Below are 19,570 nucleotides of genomic sequence, written 5' to 3' on the forward strand. Positions count from 1 at the left end.
TTTCTACCTAGTCAGCTCGGGGATTCAATCTTGCAACCTTTCGGTTACAAAATTATTGATTATTATTATATTATTATCCTATAAGAGCTCTTTGTCACTTCCCACGCGCTGGGTTGTGACAGAAACTCACATTCATTATGTTTAATAAATGTATTGTATAGTGTGTGTGGCAGGCTTACAATGATGGCAAAAAACAACCTTTGAGAGTGCGCTGACCCTGGTGCTAGAGCGGGTACGCAGCTGGAGGTTGAATGCTTGAAGGGGTACAGGGTTATACAAAGTTTGGAACCACTTTCTAGAGAAATAAAGGCACTTTATTTTCTAGAGAATTAAAGGCACGACAAACTGTTGTAGGTAGCTATAATGCAATGCCATGTGTCATAACCGGGGGTCACTCAACTGGTTGAGTATATTTAGGCCAGTATCTTCAAAATATGTCTCTGAACTAGTTAGTTATTTAGTGATGCATTTGTAACAAAGCATGATTTTTATTTGTCATATTTTGAATCTCATACCAGGTGACAAAGTAAAGTCAGCATGGTAGGTGGGGGAAAGAGCAACGTTCTATTACCATGTTCAGAGGACCATGTCAACACCATGCAAAGCAGGGGTACGGAACCAGTCTGTTATCAAAATGGAAATGCAGCATCAAGGAGCAGTGTGACAGTTAATGGGGGATCATCCTAACTCTGCTCACAACAAGATGGCACAAGCAGAGACCAAGAACAATATGTATTTTCTCCTGTATGACCAGACCTGGGATGGTGGTGTTGTGTCTTCTGACTTCAACACACTGCTGGCTTCCCAGAGCCACAAGTTCAGAGAGCCGCCCATTCCTAGTGTTCTACCAAAGCCACCCAGTCACTAGGTGTCACACCCTGTGGCCACTGGTGACCACCATGAAACAATTACATACCAGCTTAAGAGCCTCCTCAAGGTCCAATCCTAGTCTGAGATACCAGGGTTGTATTTGTTAGTGAACATTGTAGCAAAAAGTTTTGCAACAGAAAATGTAAACACACAGTTTTTATTGGTGAGTTCAGGTAGTTCCTCCCTGTTTGGTTAACTAGTGAATACGACTCAGCTTAAGGTTCAGTGATGATTAAGCCTACTTATTGAGTCTTGCATTTTTATTCATTCTGGTCTGGAGATGCACTTATTTATAACCAATTTTATAACATTCAGTTGATACACTTATAGCATTCAGTTGACTGACTCACAACTGAACACATTGGCAATGGAAGTAAACTGGCAAAATGTCTGAAAGTATATCTCATTTGAATAATCAGGTAAATTGCCAATATTCCTATATTGATGAATAAATAATTATTTTCTGGTAGGAAGAGGATGAGTGTGGCACATACAGTACACACCTTTCATAGAATCTATATGCTTTTATGTATCATTTTCTAAAGCTCCACATCATTTATAGTGAACAAAAATATAAAAATATATATTTCAAAGATTTTACAGAGTTACAGTTCATATAAGGCAATCAGTCAATTGGAATAAATTCATTAGGCCCTAATGTACAGATTTCACATGACTGGAAATACAGATATGCATCTGTTGGTCACAGATACCTTTTTTTTAAAGTAGGGGCGTGGATCAGAAAACCAGTCAGTATCTGGTGTGACCACCATTTGCGTCATGCAGCGCGACACATCTCCTTCGCATAGAGTTGATCAAGCTGTTGATTGTGGCCTGTGGAATGTTGTTCCACTCCTCTTCAATGGCTGTGCGAAGTTACTGGATATTGGCGGGAACTGGAACACGCTGTCGTACACATCGATACAGATCATCCCAAACATGATTAATGAGTGACATGTCTGGTGAGTATGCAGGCCATGGTAGAACTGGGCCATTTTCAGCTTCCAGGAATTGTGTACAGATCCTTGCGACATGGGGCCGTGCATTATCAGGTTGAAACATGAGGTGATGGCGGCGGATGAATGGCATGACAATGGGCCTCAGAATCTCGTCACGGTATCTCTGCATTCAAATTGCCATCGATAAAATGCAATTGTGTTCGTTGTCTGTAGCTTATGCCTGCCCATACCATAACCCCACCGCCACCATGGGGCACTCTGTTCACAATGTTGACATCAGCAAAACGCTCACCCACACGACACCATACACGTGGTCTGCGGTTGTGAGGCCGGTTGGACATACTGCCAAATTCTCTAAAACAACGTTGGAGGCAGCTTATGGTAGAGAAATTGACATTAAATTCTCTGGCAACAGCTCTGGTGGACATTTCTGCAGTCAGCATGCCAATTGCACGCTCCCTCAAAACTTGAGACATCTGTGGCATTGTGTTGTGTGACAAAACTGCATATTTTAGAGTGGCCTATTATTGTCCCCAGGACAAGGTGCACCTGTGTAATGATCATGCTGTTTAATCAGATTCTTGACACACCACACCTGTCAGGTGGATGGATTATCTTGGCAAAGGAGAAATGCTCACTAACAGGGATGTAAAGAAATAAACATTTCTTGGATCTTTTATTTCAGCTCATGAGACCAACACTTTACATGTTGCATTTCTATTTTTGTTCAGTGCACTTAGAAGTGGATGGAAAGTGAGTGGAGTGCATCTCGGAGTAGGAGTGCTGATCTAGATCTTCTTCCACATGTTGTTACCTTACAGCCTTATTCTTTTTCCATTATCAGTCTACACACAATACACCATAATGACAAAGCAAAAAATGTTTTTTTGATTTTTCTGCTAATTTATTAAAAACAAAAAACAGAAATACCATATTTACATAAGTATTCAGACCCTTTGCCATGAGACTCGAAATTAAGCTCAGGTGCATCCTGTTTCCATTGATCATCCTTGAGATGTTTCCACAACTTGATTGGAGTTCACCTGACGTAAATTCAATTGATTGGACATGATTTGGAAAGGCACACACCTGTCTATATAAGATCCCACAGTTGACAGTGCATGTCAACTGTGGGGAAAAAAACAAGCCATGAGGTGGAAGAAATTGTCCGTAGAGCTCTGAGACAGGATTGTGTCGAGGCACAGCTCTAGGGAAGGGTACCAAAACATTTATGCAGCATTGAAGGTCCCCAAGAACATACTGGCCTCCATCATTCTTAAACGATGGTGGACATTCCTGCAGAAAAAGTTTGGAACCACCATGACTTTTCCTATAGCTGGCCGCCTGACCAAACTGAGCAATTGGGGGAGAAGGGCCTTGGTCAGGGACGTGACCAAGAACCCGATGGTCACTCTGACAGAGCTCCAGAGTTCCTCTGTGGAGATCTCTGCAGCACTCTACCAATCAGGCCTTTATGGTAGAGTGGCCAGACGGAAGCCACTCCTCAGTAAAAGGCACATGACAGCCCGCTTGGATTTTGCCAAAAGGCACCTAAAGACTCTCAGCCCATGAGAAACAAATTCTCTGGTCTGACAAAACCAAGATTGAACTTTTTGGCCTGAATGTCAAGCGTCACGTCGGGATGAAACCTCCCTACGGTGAAGCATGGTGGTAGCAGCATCATGCTGTGGGGATGTTTTTCAGCGGCAGGGACTGGGAGATTAGTCAGGATCGAGGGAAAGATGAACAGAGCAAAGTACAGAGAGATCCTTGATGAAAACCTGGTCCAGAGCGCTCAGGACCTCAGACTGGGGTGAAGGTTCACCTTCCAACAGGACAACGACCCTAAGCACACAGCCAAAACAACATAGGAGTGGCTTTGGGACAAGTCTCTTAATGTCCTTGAGTGGCCCAGCCAGAGCTCGGACTTGAACCCGATCGAACATCTCTAGAGAGACCTAATAATAGCTGTGCAGCAACACTCCCCATCCAGCCTGAGAGCGCTTGAGAGGATCTGTAGAGAAGAATGGGAGAAACTCCCCAAATACAGGTATGCCAAACTTGTAGCGTCATACCCAAGAAGACCTGAGGCTGTAATCGCTGCCAAAGGTGCTTCAACAAAGTACTGAGTAAAGGGTCTGAATACTTATGTAAATTAGATATTTCCATTTATTTGTAAATTTTTACATTTACAACATTTTCTAAAACCCTTTTCTTGCTTCGTCATTGTGGGGTATTTTGTGTACATTCATGAGTATTTAAAAATAAAGTTGAATCCATTTTAGAATAAGGGTGTAACATAACAATGTGTGTGTGTATACAGTGCCTTGCAAAAGTATTCATCCCCTTTGCATTTTTCCGATTTTGTTGCATTACAACCTGTAATTTAAATTGATTTTTATTTGGATTTCATGTAAATGGACATACACAAAATAATCCAAATTGGTGAAGTGAAATTTAAAAAATGACTTGTTTCAAAAAATTCACAACAATTCCAAATGGAAAAGTGGTGCGTGCATATGTATTCACCCCCTTTACTATGAAGCCCCTAAATAAGATCTGGTGCAACTAATTACCTTCAGTAGTCACATAATTAGTTAAATAAAGTCCACCTGTGTGCAATCTAAGTGTCACATGATCTCAGTATACAGTCACCTGTTCTGAAAGGTCCCAGAGTCTGCAACACCACTAAGCAAGGGTTACCACCAAGCAAGTGGCACCATGAAGACCAAGGAGCTCTCCAAACAAGTCAGGGACAAAGTTGTGGAGAAGTACAGATCAGGGTTGGGTTCTAAAAAAATATCAAAAACTTTGAACATCCTACGGAGCACCATTAAATCCATCATTAAAAAATGGAAAAAATATGGCACCACAACAAACCTGCCAAGAGAGGGCCGCCCACCAAAACTCACGGACCAGGCGTGGAGGGAATTAATTAGAGAGGCAACAAAGCAACCAAAGATAACCCTGAAGGAGCTGCAAAAGTCCAATCTCCACTGTGGAGCATCTGCCCATAGGACCACTTTAAGCCGTACACTCCACAGAGCTGGGCTTAACAGAAGAGTGGCCAGAAAAAAAGCCACTGCTTAAAGAAAATAAGCAAACACATTGTGGGAGACTCCCCAAACATATGGAAGAAGGTACTCTGGTCAGATGAGACTAAAATTTAGCTTTTTGGCCATCAAGGAAAATGCTATGTCTTGCGCAAACCCAACACCACTCATCACCCTGAGAATACCATCCCCACATGAAGCATGGTGGTGGCAGCATCATGCTGTGGGGATGTTTTTCATCGGCAGGGACTGTAAAACTGGTCAGAATTGAAGGAATGATGGATGGTACTAAATACAGGGAAATTCTTGAGGGAAACCTGTTTCAGTCTTCCAGAGATTTGAGACTGGGACAGAGGTTCACCTTCCAGCAGGACAATGACCCTAAGCATACTGCTAAAGCAACACTCGAGTGGTTTAAGGGGAAACATTTAAATGTCTTTGAATGGCCTAGTCAAAGCCCAGACCTCAATCCAATTGAGAATCTGTGGTATATCTCTCTGGTCACCCCCAAAACCAATTCTTCCTTTGGCCGCCTCTCCTTCCAGTTCTCTGCTACCAATGACTGGAACGAACTACAAAAATCTCTGAAACTGGAAACACTTATCTCCCTCACTAGCTTTAAGCACCAGCTGTCAGAGCAGCTCATATATTACTGCATCTGTACATAGCCCATCTATAATTTAGCCCAAACAACTTCCTCTTTCCGTACTGAATTTATTTATTTTGCTCCTTTGCACCCCATTATTTCTATCTCTACTTTGCACATTCTTCCACTGCAAATCAACCATTCCAGTGTTTTACTTGCTATATTGTATTTACTTCGCCACCATGGCCTTTTTTTTTGCCTTCACCTCCCTTGCTCACATTGTATATAGATTTATTTTTCTACTCTTATTGACTGTATGTTTGTTTTACTCCATGTGTAACTCTGTGTTGTTGTATGTGTCGAACTGCTTTGCTTTATCTTGGCCAGGTCGCAATTGTAAATGAAAACGTGTTCTCAACTTGCCTACCTGGTTAAATAAAGGTGAAATAAATAAATAAAAAGTATGACTTAAAAGATTGCTTTACACCAGCAGAACTCATCCAACTTGAAGGAGCTGGAGCAGTTTTGCCTTGAAGAATGGGCAAAAATCCCAGTGGCTAGATGTGCCAAGCTTTTAGAGACATACCCCAAGAGACTTGCAGCTGTAATTGCTGCAAAAGGTGGCTCTACAAAGTATCGACTTGGGGGGGTGAATAGTTATGCACCCTCAAGCTTAGTTTCGTTGTCTTATATCTTGTTTGTTTTACAAGAAAAAAATATTTAGCATCTTCACAGTGGTAAGCATGTTGTGTAAATCAAATGATACAACCCCCCCCCAAAAATCCATTTTAATTCCAGGTTGTAAGGCAACAAAATAGGAAAAATGCTAAGGGGGTGAATACTTTCGCAAGCCACTGTACATCACGGCAGGCTAGGTTATACTTCTGTGTTTTTGGGGAGTCAGAGCAGTACTGGAATGCCGAATGAAGCAGCAGCCTTGTAGCAAAAGTGTGTTTTTTTTGTTGTGATGCAAGTCTACAGACCAAGCTGCCCTGACCTCTTATATGCTTACTAGCTTGGTCCCAGATGCGTTTGTGCTCTTGCCTACTACATTGTCATTGTTTGGCATGAGTGGACAAGAGTGCAGAAACCGATTTGACACCCAGGCTATATTGTTACTGATTGTTGTTCTATGGAATAATGCACATACCAAGCTTTGTCGCTTAATAGAACATCTGATCTCAATTGGCAGAACTATTTGAGAACGTGAACAAAAAATAGTGTTATACAACTTTTAACACCCACGCTTGCAGTTGATATGGTGACCTAACCTTACACATTCCATTTTGTGAAATGTTTATTTTTATGAGTATTTAAATGTACCAAAACTTATAAAAATGCAAAATTGTGATCAAATGGAACATGTAAGCTATTGAGTGGAGTATTTGATGCATGTTGTTTCAGTTGTTTTCCAGTTGTGCCAACTCAGTTCACACAAATATACTTTTTTCTTTCTCATTTTACCCATCCAATTTCAGTGTTGATTTTGATTTAATCAGTTTTTTTTAAAATGGAAAAGCCAAAATAAGCTTTAGTATGACCTCCCTAATCAAGTGTGTATGATATTAGTATTCTATTGGTATTGTGTATAGTGATATTACAGAATCAAAGACATTGCAAGACAAGGGGGCTACTATGCTTTTAGAATGCGCCCCAAATAAAATAAAATGTTGATTTGAGGCGCAAACTAAAAGCATAGTGGCCCCCTTGTCTTGCAATGACTTTGATTCATTAAGAATGTCTGTGTATGGTTACACATCGTATAGAATTTTAAACATTATCCCCACATGCAAAAATGCCAGCAGATTTAGTGAAACGATGTCTGATAGAATGCCCACCAAACTAGACACCATTCATTTTTAAATAGGTCCTCCAGTGATTTAAAAAATATATATTTTTTTACTTATACTGTTGAAAAGTGATATCTGAAGTATAAACAGTAAAGTATACACACTAAAGAAAAAAAAATTGACATTGAGCAAAATAGTTTTTTTTAGTAACAACTGCAAACGTCAAGGAGGGAACATCAAATAAAATATGATTGGTCGCGTACACACACATTTTGTAGATGTTATCGTGGGTGTAGCTAAATGCTTATGTTCCTTGTGCCAACAGTGCAGCAATAGAGGAGCAACAATGAACAAACTAGTAAATCAGGTGATAAATTGGCTTAAAAGGTGACTGACTTCAAGCATTTATTACTCTCCAAGAAAATAGTTGCATAAACAGTAGAGCATAACTGACATATTTGGAAGGAAGACTACACTTGAGTTGTTTTAGGAAAAAACAAGCATATAGAATAATACAAGCCATCATGGGAACCGTTTTAGCAAAGTATGGAGTATTAACAAAGCGAAGGATCAAGATCCTGAAATGTCAAAACATACAGAAGACCATGTACAAACCACCGGCAACTTGATCAAATTTAGAAACCTTCAGAGTTGATATTTGAGGCTACTGACATGATGGCTTCCAGAATTGATCAAATCAAATAGGACAAGTCAATGTTACATGGGCCTGTCTATCGCTGAACAAATCGTAAACAAATGTTGGTAGAAAATAAACGGTGCTACCGTAGTGGCTCGTGGCTTTCACAGGCCAGGGGTATGTTTCACTAGGAAACAAACAGAACCAAATTAAAGTATTCGTTGCAAAACGTTTTCCATTTGAGTAAACTTTTTGAACTAATGATTACACCCCAGGTAACTTACACTTCAAGCATACCAACTGAAAGCTGGGGCCTAATGTACTTGACAGGAAGGTGAAGGTAAGTATTTTAGCGACAAGGGCAGGGATTCAATCCGATTACCGCTTTTCAAGGCAATGTTCCCTCATTCACGGTAAACAATGATTGGATTGAATCACGGTACTTGATCTTGGCCTATACAGTACTTCTAGCCCTGTCTTCTGAAAGGCATAACGCTTATACACTGAGTGCACAAAACATTAGGAACACCTGCTCTTTCCACGAGACTGACCAGGTGAAAGCTATGATCCCTTATTGATGTCACTTGTTAAATCCACTTCAATCAGTGTAGATGAAGGGGGGGAGACGGGTTAAAGAAGGATTTTTAAGCCTCAAGATAATTGAGACATGGATTGAGTATGTGTGCCATTCAAGGGATGAAGAATTAAGTGCCTTTGAACAGGGTATGGTAGTAGGTGCCAGACGCACCGGTTTGAATGTATCAAGAACTGAAATGTTGCTGGGTTTTTCACACAACCGTTTCCTGTTTGTATCAAGAATGGTCCACCATTCAAAGGACATCCAGACAACTTGACAACTGTGGGAAGCGTTGGAGTCAACATGGGCTAGCAACACTTTGTAAAGTCCATGCCCCAATGAATTGAGGCTGTTCTGAGGGCAAAAAGGGGGGGGGGGGTGTAATTAAATATTAGGAAGCTATTCCTAATGTTTCGTACACTCAGTGTATTGGATATAATGACTAGAAACGGAGGGTGTGTAAATATAAAAAAGGTGACATTTCTGGGACTGATTTAAACAGGATATTGTGTTTCTCTTTTGTCATCCATAAAAAAAAAACGAAAAAAAAAGAAGCAAAAAACTACAAAGGAAGATCATTTTGACAAACCAACCAACAACCGTTCCATGAACATTCAATTATCCAGCAAGCCATTTTGAACACAACTACAATCAAAAGGATCCAACAAACATGTTTTAGTGTCCCCCTGACTTGCGTTCTGTCCAGGACCTGGAGCGAGAACGGGACCGTGAGAGGGAGCGAGAATGCGAGCGGGACGGGGAGTGCATACGAGGCGATGCATCGTCCTGCGGCTCATAGCCTCCGGGTGCTGGGTGGATGTCGCCTTCTCGTGGGCTCAGGGACTTAGAGCGGGAACGAGACTTTCCTCTGGACTCCCTCTGGGCCCTGGGCCTGGATCTGGAGTGAGAAGGGGAGCGGGATTGGCTGTGAGGGGAATGCCCAGGGGGGGGTCGTCGGTGGTCACGTGGGTGCGGTCGGTGCCTGTATGAAGAACAAACCATTGGATTATTACACTGAACAAAAATATAAGACAACTAAGATTTTATTGAGTTACAGTTCATATAAGGAAATCAGACAATTGAAATTAATTCATTAGGCCCTAATCTATGGACTTCACATGACTGGGAATACAGATATTATTCTGTTGGTCACTAGGGTTGCAAAGGGTCAAACTTTCTGGTAAATTTACGTACATTTTCCATGGGAAGTTAAGCCAGGGAATTTTGCTTAAATTCATTTTAAAAAGTTCTACACCCGTTCATACAAGATGATCCAGAGCATCCCAAACATGCTCAAAGGGTGACATAGGCAGGCCATGTAAGAACTGGGACATTCAGGAATTGTATACAGATCCTTGCGACATGGGGTTGTGCATTACGAGGTGATGGCAGCAGATGAACGGTATAACAATGGGCCTCAGGATCTAGTCACAGTATCTATGTAAAATGAAAATGACATTGATCAAATGCAATTGTGTTCATTGTCCTTAGCATATGCCTGTCCATGCCATAACCTCACTCCGTTCACAACATTGACATCGGCAAACCGCACGCCCACACAACGCCATACACGCTGTCTGCCATCTGCCCGGTACAGTTGAAACTGGGGTTCATCAGTGAACAGCACACTTCACCAGCGTCCCAGTGGCTATTGAAGTTGAGAATTTGCCCACCGAAGTCTGTTACGACGCCGAACTGCAGTCAGGCCAAGACCCTGGTGAGGACGACGAGCAAGCAGATGAGCTTCCCTGAGACGGTTTCTGACAGTTTGTAAAGAAATTCTTGGGTTGTGCAAACCTAGTTTCATCAGCTCTAGGTGGCTGGTCTCAGACGATCCCGCAGGTGAAGAAGCCGGATGTGAAGGTCCTGTGCTGGCGTGGTTACACATGGTCTGAGGTTGTGAGGCCGGTTGGAACTACTGCCAATTCTCTAAAACGACATTGAGGCAGCTTATGGTAGAGAAATTAAGATTCAGCTCTGGTGGACATTCCTGCAGTCAGCATGCCAATTGCACGCTCCCTCAAAACTTGAGACATCTGTTGCATTGTGCTGTGTGACAAAACTGCACATTTTAGAGTGGCCTTTTATTGTCCCCAGCATAAGGTGCACCTGTGCAATGATCATGCTGTTTAATCAGTTTCTTGATATGCCACACCTGTCAAGTGGATGGATTATCTTGGCAATTGACAAATTCTCACTAACAAGGATGTAAACAAATTTGTGCATATGGAAAACCTCTGGGATCTTTTATTTCAGCTCATGAAACACGGGACTAACACTTCACATGTTGCGTTAAAATTTTTGTCCAGTGTATAATCCCTTCCACTGATGGAGGACAGCAAAAGTAACAGAAGATTACAACCATCTAATGATTAGTAAGTTTAAAGAAAGTGCCCAGAATGTGTTTCATTGTCAGGGGTTCAGCTGTTAAAGGGATACTTAAACGGCTTCATTGCCAAAATCCTTATCTACTTCCCCAGAGTCAGATAAACTTGTGGATACCATTTGGATGTCTCTGCACGCAGTTTGAAGGAAGTTGCTAACTAGCATTAGTGTAATTGACGAAGTCTACGGGAACAGCTAGCATGCTAACTGTTCCTTTAGTCTTCCAGTCGTTGCGAACACTTCCTCTTACTTCCTTCCTACTGGACGCAGAGATATAAAAATTGTATCTTTGAGTTCACCTGACTCTGGGGAAGTAGATAAATGGCTTCATTGCCATAATCCCAGAGTATCAAGGACCAACCTGTCGTTTTCCGGACTCCTGCTTCTTCCTCTACCGCCGTACATCCTTCCACGGGAGCTGGGTAACAAAACGTCAATCAGAATGTAATCAATAGACTGTGACATTTTGAATAAGCTTTGCAATCTTATTTGAAGCATGCTAGCTGGAGAACAAGGCCCTTACTCTCTGGGACTCTCAGAGCGTCTGGGCCGGCGATCGTAGGATGGGCTGCATGACCTCCGTCTTTGGTAGCTACGGCTGCGAGAGCGCCTACGACGGCTGTCCCGATCATAATCCTGATCATCATGCCGCGAAGAGCTGCGCGAAGATCCCCCCTCCTTTCCTTTCATCTGATTGGGTGCTGTGATGGAAAAAAGGGGGTTTGGGAGAAGAGAGAAACCCACCAAGCAAACATACAGTACACAGTGGTTTAGCTTTCTTTGAAAGGTATTGCAGTTGTACCGCGTGTTGATAGAAAACATGCATTTGAAATTACAGCTGAAAGTAACATCAGTAAATCGCGAACAAGAAATTCTGCTTGATACTGTACAGTGTTACTTCATGAAACACAGGACATTTGTGAAACTGCCTTACTCTTTCGGTCTCCCTGCGCAAATTGGATTTCAATCTGTCGGCCACACACCCACTTCCTGTCCAGGTTGTGCAGAGCATCTTCAGCGTCGCGCACATCTTCAAACTTGCTGAGCTGTTAAGGTTCTTACCTGTGGTCTTATGTGACTACATTCTTTTCAGCAATACTGTTGTAATACAATGTATCTTCTGCCACTTAATCGAAATGGAAGCCATATTGGCTGACAGCATAAAGCAAAGCTTAGGTTCTGGAACACATTTGTTATGAGAATGTTGGGTTCTTCTCAAGATTGAAGATGAGGCAAACATGTTTCAATAATATGTCTCTTATTTGATGGCTTGCACTGAGGAATCAATACCGCTTCAGTTTCAAATTATATTATCAAATGCAAAATATATTGATAAGAGTAACAATTTCTTAGTTGAATTAAGAATCAAATTTTCACATTGGCTATTTATTGATAGATTTTCATGTAATATTTGTTGATTCATTATATTTGTGAGGATACAAAATAATTCAGGTTTGTTACCTTAAACATACTTGACTTTGACTTTCATCTTGATCTTTAAGCTCTTTAATCGCCTCCCAGAAGAACTTGGGTTTCCTGCTCGTCTTTGCCCTTTAATCTCTTCCCTTTTCCTCTTTCTTTTGACGACATATCCAAGCCTCGACTCCGTCCCCTCTTTTTCCTCTTTGTCTCTTCAAGCTTTAAATTCTCTTTCAACCTTTCCCTCTCTCTCTTTCTTGCATCCTGGCGGTCTTTTGCTGCTTGTCTTTAGATCTACTCTACACCGGACATTCTTACTCTTTCTCCAGGCTCCACAACAACTGGATGCCTTTACATTTTCTGGGGCAACAGAGAAATGTAAGTTAGATATTAAAAAGTACTTCATTGTGTACATACAGAATGCAAAGTCACAGCAATCAATCACACAACCAAGCCTTACTGCTTAAGACATTTTCTGAGAGAAAACATGTTATCTTACAATATTCAAAATAAACAAATTATAAAAGAGAAAAGACAGATTTCATAATTCTCACTTTAGAAGGGAAAGGATATTGAATATATGCAAATCCTCTTGGTCGGCGTGAATAGAAGTCAAGTGGAATGTAGACGTCTACTACTGGCCCATAACGACCAAACTCACGGCGCAAATCCTCAGGCCTGAATACCGTAGAGGATAGAAATGTAACTTCAATGACCAGGAGGAAAAGTAGTACCACCAAACGAACCACTGACAGACCGGTGGCTTCTGTTGGGCAATATGATGCCACTTCTTTGCATGAAAACTGACACAATTTAAACTTACACACTCTGAAATGTACCTTACATCCATGAATGGATAACGTTAATAGAACAATTGCCCGTGTGTAGGCCTATGTAGTGTTCTCTTTGCAAACAAAATACCTTACGGATAGGCCAACTAACATCTCCCTTTACTAGTCATATTTTTTTTGTTGCCATTTAACGTTATTAGAATTTTGTTAAACTATGTAGTAGGGTAACATTCACAACTGTTTTTAAACGTAAGTGTGGAACAGGAGCTATAGCTAACGTTAGCTAGCTTGTTAGGACGATTGAAACAGAAGTTTGTCCAAATGTTGATGGTTAGTCATTTTTCTTGGTTTATGACTTGAGTTTAGCCATCTGTGGGTCTACCTTGCACAACTGTAGGGCCAAGCCACAATCGTCTTTTATCAGGCAGAAGCGCGTGGCTAGCAGACTAGCATTGGCCTAATGACGTTAGTTAACGTTAGCTTGGGGTGTAGAATTCTGACCTTATTTGACCGCAAGGAACTGGGGGGAAATATGTTCAAATATGGACTCACCTGGATTCATCGGAAATGTTTCTGATGAAAAGGGATGTATTTGGAGGTCTCAAATATCTGGCCATGCTAAAAATATAAAGCAAGAATACAGCTTTACATCAAATATTTTCGCTCTCTGTTTTGGGTTTAACAGAAAGGTATTCCTAGTTATGCAGCTATGTGGAAAACCAAATGCGCAGGCGCATACTTTACTTCGCGGATTCGTGAAAGCACGAAAATAAATTTAGCGCCATCTACTGTTATGGTGCGTTATCACATCCAGCTTAGGAAGCATGACGTATAAAGAACGGAACTCTCAGGCAAAACACAAATTGGTGGTTTTGTTACCAATCCGACTATTACATAGGCTACCTATCATTATGATGTAAACTCCATGTAGTTTGAACATAGCCTTTGAAAATTATCAGAACATCTAGAATCATTAACTGGTTGCATTTGACCATTGTTACTTTTTTATCCATTTAGTGCATTATTTTGTCATGACATTTAGTTATCAAAGTCTGGCATTCTCTGGATTGATGGTGCTTTCAAGACAACTGGGAACACGGGAAAACAACAACCTTGAATCATGACGTCAGTGAGCTTCAGGTCGGAGCTCTAGAAAGACGCCCGAGTTCCCGACTTGGAATTCCGAGTTGGATGACAGTTCAAAACCTATTTTCCGAGTTGGAGTCCCCAGTTGTTTTGAACGGGGCAGAGGTCAGGCTGGATTGACAGCATGCCCAATGTATTCAACCTTCTCTGGCCCATGGTGTTGTGTGTGAATGCTTATCCTTTTAAGCATGGCCCTTAGACCCAGACTTGGACTACACACCCTCTCCACCGAATAACAGGCAGGGGAAGAAAAATAGTGATTGCTTTGCAACGCTTGCAATTTTTTTATTTAACCTTTATTTAACCAGGTAGGCTAGTTGAGTTCTCATTTACAACTGTGACCTGGCGAAGATAAAGCAAAGCAGTGCGACACAAACAACAACACAGAGTTACACATGGAATAAACAAACATACAGTCAATAACACAATTGAGAAAAAAAGTCTATATACAGTGTGTGCAAATGAGGTAAGATAAGGGAGGTAAGGCAATAAATAGGCCATAGTGGCGAAATAATTACAATTTAGCAATTATACACTGGAGTGATAGATGTGCAGAAGATGAATGTGCAAGTAAAGATACTGGGGTGCAAAGGAGCAAAACAATAAATAACAGTATGGGGATGAGGTAGTTGGATGGGCTATTTACAGATGGGCTATGTACAGGTGAAGTGATCTGTGAGCTGCTCTGACAGCTGGTGCTTAAAGTTAGTGAGGGAGATATGGGTCTCCAGCTTAAGTGATTTTTGCAATTCGTTCCAGTCATTGGCAGCAGAGAACTGGAAGGAAAGGCAGCCAAAGTAGAATATGGCTTTGGGGGTGACCAGTGGAATATACCTGCTGGAGCATGTGCTGCTATGGTGACCAGTGAGCTGAGATAAGGTGGGGCTTTACCGAGCAAAGACTTATAGATGACCTGGAGCCAGTGGGTTTGGAGACAAATATGAAGTGAGGGCCAGCCAACGAGAGCATACAGGTCGCAGTGGTGGGTAGTATATGGTGACCAAAGCCCAATCAGTTGGCCACTGATTCCTTCCAAACCAATCATTGTTGATTTCCAACTTGTTGTGTAATGTTTATGTCCAATGGCCGATGAGCACCGATACATTTTATCTATAATTTATTTTCATATGACAAGGATTTGCCAGTAGATTGTCAATGTGATTCATAATGATAGCTAAGATTTTGAAATTATGATGTTGACATGATCTGTCCAAAAAAAGCTACGATAGATATAACGTGATTTGACATGATCTTATCTGTGGCGAATGACCTTGACTTCTTGGATGGGCACTTCTAATGTAAATGTATGGCAGCACCCAAGGGGGCTTGAACTTTCTAGCTCGCCCTGTAGATTTTACGGCGACGTAGTGTTCCCATGAGTGACAGAACACTGAGCCAATCACGGCGCAACTAGAGAAGATTACCAAAGCCTGCACTCTGTATTTTCCGCTGGCTTCCCCTCCACCACAGAAAGCACTGAGCTAGGCTGAAACACCTGAATTTTGGAGCTGCCTTGTATGTGACTTTATTAACTCAACATTTTATTTTACAATGTTTGCAAACTGATAGGTGACACGTATTAAAGCCAAAATAACATGCAAAATAGCTAAACAGGTGGGTCGCCACTGACTGAACTAGACATGGCATTCAATGGAAAATCCACAGTGGGCACTGGTCAAAAGCAGTGCACTACATAGGGAATAGGGTGCCATTTGGGACTTACACACAGTCAGTGTGAATTCAGTCACAAATGTTGATTGGTATAATGTAAAATGCCTCTCCTCTAAATTGTTCTTGTCTGTGTTCTTGCTTTACAGAATGAAGATGACGATGTGACCATGAGTTTTTGCTTTCCCCCCATTGGCATTCATTGACATTGTTGAGGAATTTTATTTTATTTCTTCTTTTTTTTAATGATAAAATCCAGATAAAATATGAAATAAACACAAGAGATTATGAGCTGGTCATTGTCGTCTACCTTTGCTAGTTAATGATGAAGTGAAAATATGATCCCACAAGTTTACATTTGTTGCTGAGTACTACAATGATTGCAGATTATTCAATAACCACAAGGTGTCAGGAAAAGCTATCCGTTTTGTATTGGTTTTGTTAGGGAAGTACATTTGCTTTGGGGCTTTTAAAATGCATGTGTCCAAATTAGACATAAAATGAGCAGATGCAATGTTGAGTCATTTGTCATTTTAATGTAATATTTTTTAGCTATTATATTACCCGAGATAAAAGGTCATTTAAATTAATTAATTGAAAATGTAATCCTTGTCTCTGTGGCTTTAGAGATCAGACTCTCTTGCTTATCCTGGTGAGGGTTGTAGAGGCCGCAGTGATAGTCTGAAAAAAATGGGAAAGAGAACAGTCACTAACACAGATCAACATGAATGAACAACCACAGATTGAATCAGGCTGGCAATTCATTGTTATTTTTTTGTTGTTGAGGGGCAGTGCTACTGTAATTGGAGACCAACTGCTAGGACATTAGGACAAAGTGCATCCAATTAAGTGTATTTTACAACATTAAAATATAAAAGTGAAGGGATGCCCTTTACCTCAACCATGTTCTCCCCTTGGATTTCCCGGATGTGGGAGAACTTCTCTGTATCGCAGATGAGCTTCCCATCCTCCAGTCTGGCAGTACACTATGGGTCAGAGAGTAAACACAAAACACTCACACACCCTGCTGCTGCTGCACCTATGTCTACACTACCGTTCAAAAGTTTGGGGTCACTTAGAAATGTCCTTGTTTTCCATGAAAACAGACATGAAATGAGTTGCAAAATGAATAGGAAATATAGTCAAGACGTTGACAAGGTTATAAATAATGATTTTTAATTGAAATAAGAATTGTGTACTTCAAACTTTGCTTTTGTCAAAGAATCCTCCATTTGCAGCAATTATAGCCTTGCAGACCTTTGGCATTCTAGTTGTCAATCTGAAGAAATTTCAACCCATGCTTTCTGAAGCACCTCTCACAAATTGGATTGGCTTGATGGGCACTTCTTACATAGCATACGGTCAAGCTGCTCCTACAACAGCTCAATAGGGTTGAGATCCGGTGACTGTGCTGGCCACTCCATTATAGACAGAATATGAGCTGACTGCTTCTTCCCTAAATAGTTCTTGCATAGTTTGGAGGTGTGCTTTGGGTCATTGTCCTGTTGTAGGAGGAAATTGGCTCCAATTAAGCGCCGTCCACAGGATATGGCACGGCGTTGTAAAATGGAGGGATAGCCTTCCTTCTTCAAGATCCCTTTTACCCTGTACAAATCTCCCACCTTCCCACCACCCAAGAACCCCCAGACCATCACATTGCCTCCACCATGCTTGACAGATGGCGTCAAGCACTCCTCCTGCATCTTTGAATTTTTTCTGCATCTCACGAATATTCTTCTTTGTGATCCAAACACCTCAAACTTAGATTCGTCTGTCAATAACACTTTTTCCCAATCTTCCTCTGTCCAGTGTCTATGTTCTTTGGCCCATCTTAATCTTTTATTTTTATTGGCCAGTGTGAGATATGGCTTGTTCTTTGCAACTCTGCCTAGAAGGCCAGCATCCCAGAGTCGCCTCTTCACTGTTGATGTTGAGACTGGTGTTTTGAGGGTACTATTTAATAAAGCTTCCAGTTGAAGACTTGTGAGCCGTCTGTTTCTCAAACTAGACACTCTAATGTACTTGTCCTCTTGCTCAGTTGTGCACCGGGGCCTCCCACTCCTCTTTCTATTCTGTTTAGAGACAGTTTGCAGTGTAGTACACAGCGCTGTACGAGATCTTCAGTTTCTTGGCAATTTCTCGCATGGAAAAGCCTTAATTTCTCAGAACAAGAATAGACTGACGAGTTTCAGAAGAAAGTTCTTTGTTTCTGGCCATTTTGAGCCTGTAACCGAACCCACAAATGCTGATGCTCCAGATACTCAACTAGTCTAAAGGCCAGTTTTATTGCTTCTTTAATCAGCACAACAGTTTTGTTTCTAATGATCAATTAGCCTTTTAAAATGATAAACTTGGATTAGCAAACACAATGTGCCATTGGAACACAGGAGTGATGGTTGCTTTTCTTTCAAAAACAAGGAAATTTCTAAGTGTCCCCAAAGTTTTGAACGGTAGTGTATATCAAACTAGAGCAAAGGAGATGGACACACAGCACCATGCAAATAAACAAAGCTTTGTGATGCTCTTCACACTCTCATGGCCATAGGTCCATGCACGTCACATACAATTTCATGATTGATAAATTACCTTAAACTTTCTCCCATCCATGGCAGTGATTTCTGCCTCCTTCCCTATAGTGAATGAGTTGGTGACAGTACGGAGGGGAGTCTCAACTCTGATGGTGAAGTCGTCACCTTTCTGCTCAATTATTGTCGTTGGCTTGACACCCTTGATCATTTTGATCAACATCTCAGGGACAGCTGAAGAACATAATTGCGACATAAAACATAACCATTATTGACAATGTTCTAGAACACAATAATGCCATTGAACACACTGAGATTGTTGTAAGAAATGTATGCGAGTTCTCACCCATTGCTTTAAGAAACTCTTCATGGTTCTCCTGACTGTGGATTTTCCATTTTCCATTGAATGCCATGTCCAGCTCAGTATTGGGATTAGCAGCAGGCAGTTGTTCAAACTAAAGGCAAATGGATGGTAAGTCCAATGGTTGTGACAAGTGTCTTTATTAAGAAAGCACTCTCTCCTCCCTCTTCCCCCCCACACACACTGGTCGTTGCCATGTTAGGGATTTTGCCTCCCTGTTATTCAGGTATTTCCTCATGCCACAGTGACCTGTGGGAGGGCCATGCCCTCATTGCCCTGTGTTCATCAGGCAATATTTACTTAATGCAACATCCAAAGTCCTACTAAAAATACACAGCCCCTGTAGTTGAGTGGAAACATTCATGGCTATTTGCAGATATGCAATGACATCAGAGTTAAATTCTACACATTTTGTCTTCCTTTAATATATCTCCCCGTTTCCCATCTATCAAATAAAGCATAGAACATACTATTTAAAAATCAGTAGCTTATCTTAATATTACAGAAATTAATAAATTACTATTAATTATGAGTCTCAGATTTGTAATCAACTGAGCCATCAGGGAAGAAATCAAATATGACTTTTTCCAAATCATTTTAAGTAATGTAGGGTAAGCTAATTTATAGTGCACATGTAGAGAAAGTAAGACGGAGTTGGTAGTTGTGAGCATGTAATCATTTTCACTAAGCTCTCTTCACTTTTTGGACCTAATGAACAATTTCCCTCTTTCTCCTGGGACTGCAGCTTTCTATAAATCAATTTTCAAGCCATGGATCGTGATCAGGATAAAAATTGATCGATG

General features: G+C 41.1%; 2 protein-coding genes across 2 annotated transcripts; both read right to left on the reverse strand.

The window, feature by feature from the left end:
• Window positions 1–7,629: 7,629 nt before the first annotated feature.
• On the reverse strand, window positions 7,630–13,802 carry LOC129830960 (serine/arginine-rich splicing factor 10-like). Its single transcript, XM_055893847.1, has 6 exons — window positions 13,620–13,802; window positions 12,831–12,954; window positions 11,792–11,894; window positions 11,381–11,558; window positions 11,219–11,275; window positions 7,630–9,454 (listed from the first exon to the last, which is right to left on the reverse strand). Exons 1-6 carry the CDS (start codon window positions 13,682–13,684, stop codon window positions 9,148–9,150), a joined length of 834 nt encoding a protein of 277 aa, XP_055749822.1. The 5' UTR covers window positions 13,685–13,802; the 3' UTR covers window positions 7,630–9,147.
• A 2,487-nt stretch (window positions 13,803–16,289) lies between these two features.
• On the reverse strand, window positions 16,290–18,928 carry LOC129830963 (fatty acid-binding protein, liver-like). Its single transcript, XM_055893852.1, has 4 exons — window positions 18,753–18,928; window positions 18,468–18,640; window positions 16,778–16,867; window positions 16,290–16,562 (listed from the first exon to the last, which is right to left on the reverse strand). The coding sequence occupies exons 1-4, from the start codon at window positions 18,817–18,819 to the stop codon at window positions 16,512–16,514; spliced, it is 381 nt and encodes a 126-aa protein (XP_055749827.1). The 5' UTR covers window positions 18,820–18,928; the 3' UTR covers window positions 16,290–16,511.
• Window positions 18,929–19,570: the final 642 nt, after the last annotated feature.

Source organism: Salvelinus fontinalis, chromosome 32 (assembly GCF_029448725.1).
Source record: "Salvelinus fontinalis isolate EN_2023a chromosome 32, ASM2944872v1, whole genome shotgun sequence".
In the NCBI taxonomy this organism is placed as follows: domain Eukaryota; kingdom Metazoa; phylum Chordata; class Actinopteri; order Salmoniformes; family Salmonidae; genus Salvelinus; species Salvelinus fontinalis.